This window comes from Galeopterus variegatus, unplaced genomic scaffold (genome assembly GCF_000696425.1).
Source record: "Galeopterus variegatus unplaced genomic scaffold, G_variegatus-3.0.2 Scaffold4115, whole genome shotgun sequence".
Taxonomy (NCBI): domain Eukaryota; kingdom Metazoa; phylum Chordata; class Mammalia; order Dermoptera; family Cynocephalidae; genus Galeopterus; species Galeopterus variegatus.
Genome location: NW_007730226.1, coordinates 152,510 through 161,698, shown reverse-complemented (window position 1 = coordinate 161,698; position 9,189 = coordinate 152,510). Strand labels below are relative to the sequence as shown.

Genomic DNA, 9,189 nt, shown 5'->3' with positions numbered 1-9,189 from the left:
CTACCTCCCAAAGCATCTTCTAAGACTTAAATATACGACTATGCTTAACGGGTGCCTAAATCAAAACTGAAAATAGACATAATGGCATCCCTTTACAAATGAGCATGACATCCCTGGAGAAGAATTAAATGTAAATCACCCCTAAGAGGTATTTGACCTCATTTTGGCCTCAACCCACTGTCCTACCGACTAGGGTTGTGGAGAGAAGCTAGAATAGGTAGTGATTGCTCGTATCCCTTCACCAATCTGTCTGAGATGACACCTCCTTCCTTTGCCAATCTGTAGAGAGCTACTGGAGAGTAAAGAGACAGGAAGGAAAAAGCCTTAGGGTAGCCATTTACCAAACATGAAAATCCCTGGATGCCAAACAACATTAATCCTAATAGCCTGTCACATTTATAAAACCAATTTAGAAGAAGGCTTGAAATAGAGACGATGCTTATAATACTCTCAACTAAAGTTCCAGTTAAGTGTGTCAGCTATGCTAATTAGTAAATAAACCTAACACATGGTCATATGGAAAACTGTTTATTCTTTAAAAAATGTTAGACTATATTTCAAGCTACTAAAGCCTAAGGAAACCTAAATACATTTACATTTTTTAAAATGTCATCTATATTGTAGTAACTTTAGTTGACCCGACCTTCAGAAACCTATGAAAATTAAGAGCAATTCTGCTGGCCTGGAGGCTAAGTTCTGGAAGGACTTCAGTTCTGAAACTTATTCTAGCGGAAGAACTGCAGGTGGTTCCATGAGGGACACATGCAGGTACCTGAAATGAGACCCAAAGCAAGGCAGGTCAGCACAAACCAAGGACTTCAGTTTTGTAAAATCTCAGGCCACAGAAAACTTTCTAGTAGTTTTAACAGAATGGAAGAAAGCTGGCAGACTATGACTACTACCCACTGACAAATTATAAATCTAGGCCTCTTCAAATTGATTTTCTTGATTTAATATGTAACTTCCCAACCCAGCACCAGATAGATAATTTGTTCTGTTTCTAATTCTGACATTACTATAATCCATTAAGCTTTAAATAGAGAACCATGGGAAGGAAATGTCAGTAAACTTACTTGGAAGCCTTATACTTCTCCCTAATTGCTTGCTGAGGTCGATGGGGTATATTGAGGCATGCTTTATGAAGCTCACTCAGACAAGGCACAATTTCACTTAATGAATAGCCTGTAAATGCAGCAAGGGTTTCTGGCTAGTCAAGACAAAAGAAAAAAATTGCTTCACTTAACTTTATAAGATATTAGAAATCTGAAGATAACCGATTATGAAATGAAGGGAATTAATCCCTTAGTAAGGACCCACATTGATCTCAAAAGAAACCATAACCTCCTTCAGAGACTTTAGATATAAAACATTAGAAAGAACAGACAGAGTTCTAAATTTGCTCTTGTTATATATTTATAATGTTCAATTTGGAGTTGGATCACTTTCCCTGTTCCCTCATGAGCAGGAGTTTAAGTGGTCCTTAAAGAAGTCTGCTTGCCTGACCATCCTATTTGTTTGTATAGAATATAAAAGATTCTTAGTCAAAAAGCAGCATGAGAAATAATTGTTCCAGAAAATTAAGATAGGCACCCCACTTCTTTTGTCACAGAAGTGAGCCTTCAGAACCAACTCCAGGAGTCCGTTCCTGATCTTGCCACCTTTCCGGGAAAGAGGCAACACTGACTGCCCTGTTCTCTTCAAAGCCTGGTGCAATCTTCTAGCCATCCTAATTGGACCCAGGTTTTCTTACACACAGGGAAGGAGTCAGCAACTTTTGCACGAAGTGGTCAATGATTGAACCTCAAGGGCGCTGAGGTTTCCAGGTCTGTTTCTGCTGAATGATCATGCCACTGACTTCTTGCCATCTCTGCTTCCCACAGAGCAAAACCATAGAGTCAAAGCCATGAAGGCTGACCTGCAAGACTCAGCAGCATTTTGCAGCCTGCTGTCAAGATAACCAGTTCCAATAACCGCCAGGTCACAGGTTCAGATCCCCACACAAGCAAGCCGAAAAAAAAAAAAAATATATATATATATATATATATATAACCAGTTTCTTATTAAACTACCTTGCCCTTATAAGAGGCCCTTGAATTTCATCTAGAAAGAAGTTGGAATCTTACCCAGAAGTGCCTATTCACAGTATAGTTTGCCAGGCAATAAGCTGCTGCAGCTATCAGTGAAGGAAGATATTTCAAGAATGGGTCAGCTTCAAGTAGACTCAGTTCTGCTACATACTAAGCACAAGAGAGAAAAATCTCATTGGAATTACAAATTTGACTGAGGCCAAATTTGACTAAGGTTACAAGTAAACCTAGAAATGTCAAGGGACAAAATTGTGTCTTATCTTTGTTCAACTAGCATCTAGGGTTGAACACAGAAATAGATACTCAAAATTATTCACTGTGTTAATAATTGCTATGCCTGTCCAAAAACAGAATGACATTCATATTGTAATAAAATTTCAATATATAAGTATTTGGCCTGCCCACGTAGTATATGTCATAAGTTACTTTTCTTGTCTTAAGCTAGTAGTTCAGGTTTACGTTGATTAGGTAAAGTAGCATTGCTCCGGCTGCTGGAATGGAAACAGAGCCTTTAGCCAAAAGGCAAAAACATGACCATATTAAAGCTATTAATTTATCAGGCAAATGCATGCAGTTCAGAGGCTAGAACAGTACCAATGAGAACATAGATTAGAAGAAACATACTGATAGCCAAAAGGCAAAAACATGACCATATTAAAGCTATTAATTTATCAGGCAAATGCATGCAGCTCAGAGGCTAGAACAGTACCAATGAGAACATAGATTAGAAGAAACATACTGAGAAATTTATGTAGACATTCTTATTACTCTCTGCATAGCATATAAGTACCAGATATCCCAGAACATAATGGTTACCAGGTTGATCAAATCAATATTTTAATGCTTTCAACTAAAGCTCTATAATTCCAAATGACCAAATAATGCTTCATTACTCAATATGTTAGGATGAGATTACAACCAAATTAAACTACATTTACTTTGTTCCCATTCTGTAAATCTAAGATGTGTTGCTTGCACGTGGGGTGTATCCAACAAGAGAACAGTTTCCAAGCTTAAATTTCTCTAATAGTTGGTGATTAAACAACCTGTGCCTGCCAAGTGTAGTCAATAGTAATGTCTTGTAACCAGATGTCATGTTCTTAAAATTAGCATTCTTCCATTGCTAAAAAGTTTTTCTGGGCCCGTGACAAAAAAACTAAAAAGAAGTGAAGCACGGAAGGATGACTGGGAAAGGCTGCTTTTTACCCTCCTTGGCACCAGAAGTTTCTGGAAGCCGTGTGGCATACATACCTTGGCCAGGTTCTCAGTTCTGACACACACTCCTTGCCGCCTTAAGTACTGAAGGAGAAACTGGTTGGTGGTGGGTACTGTCAGATTAAAAGCTAGGACTTTCAGGAGCAGGTGTTCCATTCTCAACAGTTGTTGTTTTGTGTACGTATCGTCAGTTATGTAGACAAACTCATCTACTTCAGGTGGATATATTTCTTCATATTTCCTGGGAAAGGTAAAGAGTTTTTAGAAATAAAGCTTGGAACCTATGGCTTTACTTTCTGTGCCACCACAAGCCAAGCCTCTCAGCATGGCCCTTGCAAACTTCTTTACTTTGTACCTAGATATTCACTTAAATACGACTGGGCTATGAAAATACTAGGAGCTTGTTTCCAGACCAAGAACATGAATATGACAAGGATATGCTGTGCTTCCTGATAGGAATAGTAACCAAAACAATCTCTAACTGAGAATTTTAGGTTTTGGCCTCTGATACACTGAAAGACTCTGATGACAGACACTACAGGCAAATTCCTATTAATTCTATAGGTCTCACATCATTTTGTGGAAAAGAACAGTATGATGAACACAATGATAGAAAAAAATTCCATAGGCCTTTGGGTTTTAAAAAGATCATATTTAACCTTCCTCTTAAATTAGCAAATGATGCTATATAGCCAAAAGAAAGATGATGTAATATCACTATCATCAATTCTTTCCTTCTGCTTTTGTTTCTACTTTCTTTAGGAGAATTTTGACAAGTTTTTACACTGTAATAACTAGAATGTTTCAGACCAGAAGACTAGAAAGGAAACTACCACTCAGCAACATGTCATTTAAAGGCAGCTCGGCCACAAACCAGCTTTCTTTCGTCACATGATTAAGTATTGCTAATGAATGACTGATAGTAACAGGAACCAGCTAGAATAGTTCATTCATTGTAACCAGATAAACTGTATTATTATGGGGCATGTGCTACATCATGAAGACAGTTTTTATATAACCAAAATCTCTTTAATAGGACTTTTACTTGTGTTAGAATACACCCAAAAGACTAAACTGCAAAGTAGTTAAATCAGATGTTGAATTTGAGCTGATGGCTGCGTTAGTCATGATACTGGATTTGTTGCTATAAATCTCTGAATTGAAGAGTGAACATGTGGGTAAAATTCATTTTCTCAGTAAATCCTGTAAAGATGATGATCTTTTATCAAAAGAGGCATGAACAGTTTTAATTATCAAGTACTGCATTGCTTCAATAAATGGGGAAAAAAATCAAGTGTTTTGACAGGTGGTAGTTTAACATTATTCAAGCTGAAAGAACACTTACGAAGCCAGAAGAATAGCTGCTGTTCCTACAAGCTGCAATTTCCCTCTCAGAACAGACATGCAGGAAAGAAACCTGTCCAGGAAGTTGACAGCCAGGTACAGAGTCTCCGCTCGAAGTTTATACTCCTCACCAACCTCCACCAGCCAGTCCACCAGAATCGTACGCATGCTTTCTGTGATATCCAGTTGTTTCTTCATGTAGTGTGCTTTGGGTCTGTATCTTACCTGTTTGGGCAAAGAGTTTTGATATTTAAACAGTTGCAGTATCAGAAAGATCACTACCAAGTACAGTTGCTATTTTAAAAAATCTCATAAGCAAAGGTTAGGATACAATTTCAGAGTCAAAAAAAATCTTTATCATAAGAAAGAAAGTATGAAATTCTGATTCTGTAGTGTAATTAGTTAACAAATAACAAGGTAGGAGAAAAGTAGTGGTATGGGTCATTCCTAAGAGTGGAATACTTAATATACAAATCCTTTGAGTCATATAGAAATAGGTTAAGTAATTGCTACTTACCATCGTACTATTATTTTTCATGGATATTATGTTTAGATGTCATAAGAGCACCATTCACTAGTGGTTATAGCCAAGAGTTTATAACTTATGTTAATATTAAGAGCTTGGGATCCTGGAGATTGAAGTAGAAGTTGGGAAAACTCACTTCAGATTCTCTAAGGTACTGATGAATTTCTTCAGCATATTCAGTCACGTTTATCACATCTGTGCCAAAATCTGATGCATCTTCAGATTGGGAATGGAGAGATGAATCTACCAGCATAGGGGAAACTGCAGGGGTTCGACATTGTCAGATAAATCATTTAATTAAAAAACTCATTCCATCCTCTAACCCTCCACAGGCAGTTGCAAAAATAATCTTATTTCCCATTTCTCTCTTGCTAGTCACTCACTATTGAACACTGCAGATGGGTGTGAACACAGCACTATCAGCCATAGGTGAGTCAGATTACCTTTGCTGAAATCCAGCAGGAAGTGAAGGTCTGACTTGAGTGTGCTGGTGTCTACTTCATATACATCCTCAGATGCCATCCCCTCTCTGCCCAAGGAGATGTCTCCGTCTCCCTGCTCAGGCTCATCCATGTAGATATCAAACACTTGCTTGGCTGGCTCATGGACCCTGCAGTCCGAGACAACTGTCTTTCCAGCTGGAGGGAAGATATTTTCTGATCCAGAAAAACACCTGATTGTGGTGATCCCCTAGAAAGGGGTTAAATTTTCATTAGAGACCACTCCAAAGATCAGACAGACAATGTGAACTCATGTGACTCAAACCAGCAGCCTGGGAAGGTAAGGTTGAATACCAAATTGAAATAATTATGCCAGCAATTTGACTCCAGAAAATAAAGCTTCGAAAGTATGGCTTTTCCCTTATCTTTGTCTATATTTGATATATGGGAAAAGAACTATCTAAAATTTGTCTTCCTCATATATGTGACAAAGGGAACCCAAGATTATAGGAAAAATTAAAGCTATAGTTCTCCTCCAAAATGAAATAGGCACCATATGTGGGAGAAAATTGTAAATTGGCTTTTATGTTTATAGTATCACAGATTTTATAGGTACTCAGCATAGCTCTTGACACATAGTTACTAAGTTCTTACAGTGCCCCCCTCCTTAAACAGTTAACTTTTAGTCAGCTGGCCCAGTTATTTAGAAACATAATGATTTTGGAAACCCACACTACCAAATTCTCTTACAAGCCACAGACTCTTTGCGTATGACATAATGCAATCACTCTTGGGGAAATCCCTCAATCACTTCTCCCTTTTCTTCATTCTTAAAACATTAACACTGGGAACAACTGTGATGCCACCACAGTGAATAAGCCTAACGTATCAAACATTGTCACAACTGAAGATGAGCCATGACAGATGGCATTAAGTTCAGCTGAATCAGGGCAGGTAGGCAAGAGCTTTATGAACCTCGGCTATATTTACGAAAATTTTAGGTCTATCTACTTCATTGACATTTTATTCTGATTAATCTTGATCTTTACTGTTGGAGGCTACTTCCAAGTTAGTATGTAGTTCCATAATTTTCCCTGCCATTTTAGCAAGTTAAATAAAGAAAATTAGTCACTATTTCTAGCTGGAAAAGGGACCAGTCAAGGGGATCTTAAAGAATCAATTTCTCTATAGTCCAGATTCCAAGGCTGTAATACTAAGGGAAATTTGTAGATATAACTGCAAGTAAAAAGCACCACGACAGGGAGCCACTCTCCACAAGCATCTTTCCCAGGAGTCATTACCTGGCCACGGGTCCTCCTGTACTGCCCATTCTCGGTTAACACACCCAGCACTGTTCTTTGTGGGGGATCCTGGCCGAGCTGGGCTCTGGTGATGATCTGACAAGCATCCTGACCTCGGACCAGTGGAGCCAGGACGACTCCGCTCTCGGAGCTGCTGCAATGCATTGCTTCAGACTCCACAAATTGCCCCTATCCGGGAAAGAGAAACACACAAGCCGGTTAGTCAATCCCTTCCACCCGGGGCTCTGAGGATGCAGCGAACCTCTGGGAGAGAGAGCACCAAGCCCTGAGATCAGCACCAATGGCCGGTCTTTCCAGCAACCATTAGGGCTGAAAGGGCTTGAGCGATGGCTCAAGCGATCAAAGCTGCTCTGAACCAAAACGTGACCTGAATGTCTCGGGTCTTTCTTCCCACACCTGGTTGAGGGCCGGAAGAAGAGAGACATCCCGTCAAACCTCCATGCCGGGATACTAAGCATCACGTTAATCGGGAGTCTACACCCACGAGCACGAGTCCTTCCTTGCTAGGATGCTCATCTCTCCTAACCCCAAACGAACGATCCAGGACACATTGCTGCGAGAAAGTATGCTCTCTTTCCAAGTGACAAGCAAGGTACTGCCCCGCGGCTCTACTCCCACCAGACGGAAGGCCCCCCCACCTGCTTGGACCCCACAGCGGGCCCCGCTCTTGTCGGCGTTATGTCGTATTTATTCATCAAATACTTCTGTGCTTCCCTGGCCAAGCTCAGGTACTGTTTTAATCACTAAGGATACAACAGTGAACCCTGATGGAGCTTAATGCTAGTGAGATCAACAAAATCTCAGGAAATTTTGCTGTAAATGGGACTGTAGCTGCAAAGAGCTGTGTTGAAAGATTTTTAAGAGGAAAAAAAATACAATATATTTGTACGCTTATGGGTTTGACCTAGCGGAAAAAAAAGAAAACCGATGCCTGAAACCATGGGTGGTACCAAACCCCCTATATACTATGTTTTTCCCTATACATGCATACTTGTGACAAAGCTTAATTTATAAACTAAGCACGGTAAGAGATTAACAATAGTAACTAACAATAAAATAAAACAATTATAACAATATATTGTAATAAAAGTTATGCGAATGTGGTTTCTCTCTCTTTTTCTCTCCTTCATAGTTGAGATCCTGAGAGCAGTATGCTTAACTAAGCACTTACACACTGTGGCCGTAACTTTTGCAGTTTGAGGTGCAACAGAAAAAGTAGCACACAGTTTGTACTTACTTCACAATTTCATGGAGAGAAGATTCGTCTTTATCGTAGATCTTTGCAAACCTCAGCATATGATTTCTTTTCTTTCGTTAAGTCGAGAACTTTTGCATTTTCACCTAAAGGAAGCACTTTCTGGCTTCTCTTTGGCATATCCAAATTGCCAGCATCACTACTCTTGCACTTTGGGGCCATTATGAAAATAAGGGTGAAATAAGGGTGAGCTGAACACCACCATGGTTGATCTGATCACCGAGATGGCTACTAAGTGACTAATGAGTGGGGGAGTGTCTACTGCATGGATATGCTGGACAAAGGGATGATTCGTGTCCCAGACGGGACAGAGCAGGATGACATGAGATTTCATCACACCACTCAGAACGACGTGCAATTTAAAACTTAAGAATTGTTTATTTGTGGAATTTTCCATTTAATATTTTCCAACTGCAGTTTAACCCGGGTAACTGAAACTACAGAAAATAAAATGGGGTATTGGGAAGATGTCTGCTTTCAAAACACGTTTTTGGGAGTAAGTCTAGCCTGATCCAACCCTGATTCTAACACTATCCCCAATGAGCATAGCAAAGGTTTTCCAGGATTGCTTCAGGCACAGCCTAAATCAGTCTGAACACCACTCTGACCCAGAGGAACCCCAGTTCTGTAGTTGATCTGGGGAGCATTCGCATTTCCTTTTAGCCCAGAACTTAAATCGCTTTACATCTAGACCTATTTTCTTAATATTGGAAAGAAAATTAGTCACTATTTCTAGCTGGAAAAGGGACCAGTCAAGGGGATCTTAAAGAATCAATTTCTCTATAGTCCAGATTCCAAGGCTGTAATACTAAGGGAAATTTGTAGGTATAACTGCAAGTAAAAAGCACCACGACAGGGAGCCACTCTCCACAAGCATCTTTCCCAGGAGTCATTACCTGGCCACGGGTCCTCCTGTACTGCCCATTCTCGGTTAACACACCCAGCACTGTTCTTTGTGGGGGATCCTGGCCGAGCTGGGCTCTGGTGATGATCTGACACG

At 39.8% G+C, this 9,189-nt stretch overlaps 1 protein-coding gene across 1 annotated transcript in view; it reads right to left on the bottom strand.

Annotated features, from left to right (window-relative positions):
* Positions 1–511: 511 nt before the first annotated feature.
* Positions 512–9,189, bottom strand: part of CCNA1 (cyclin A1) — an 80,436-nt gene continuing 71,758 nt past the window's right edge. Inside the window, exons 2-9 of the mRNA XM_008586781.1 lie at positions 6,914–7,102; positions 5,616–5,862; positions 5,309–5,433; positions 4,648–4,871; positions 3,339–3,543; positions 2,124–2,237; positions 1,074–1,207; positions 512–772 (exon numbers count right to left, since the gene is read on the bottom strand). Of these exons, the coding sequence (XP_008585003.1) occupies positions 721–772; positions 1,074–1,207; positions 2,124–2,237; positions 3,339–3,543; positions 4,648–4,871; positions 5,309–5,433; positions 5,616–5,862; positions 6,914–7,078 (1,266 nt within the window). The 5' untranslated portion in view covers positions 7,079–7,102 and the 3' untranslated portion in view covers positions 512–720. The remainder of the gene's footprint in view (positions 773–1,073; positions 1,208–2,123; positions 2,238–3,338; positions 3,544–4,647; positions 4,872–5,308; positions 5,434–5,615; positions 5,863–6,913; positions 7,103–9,189) is intronic.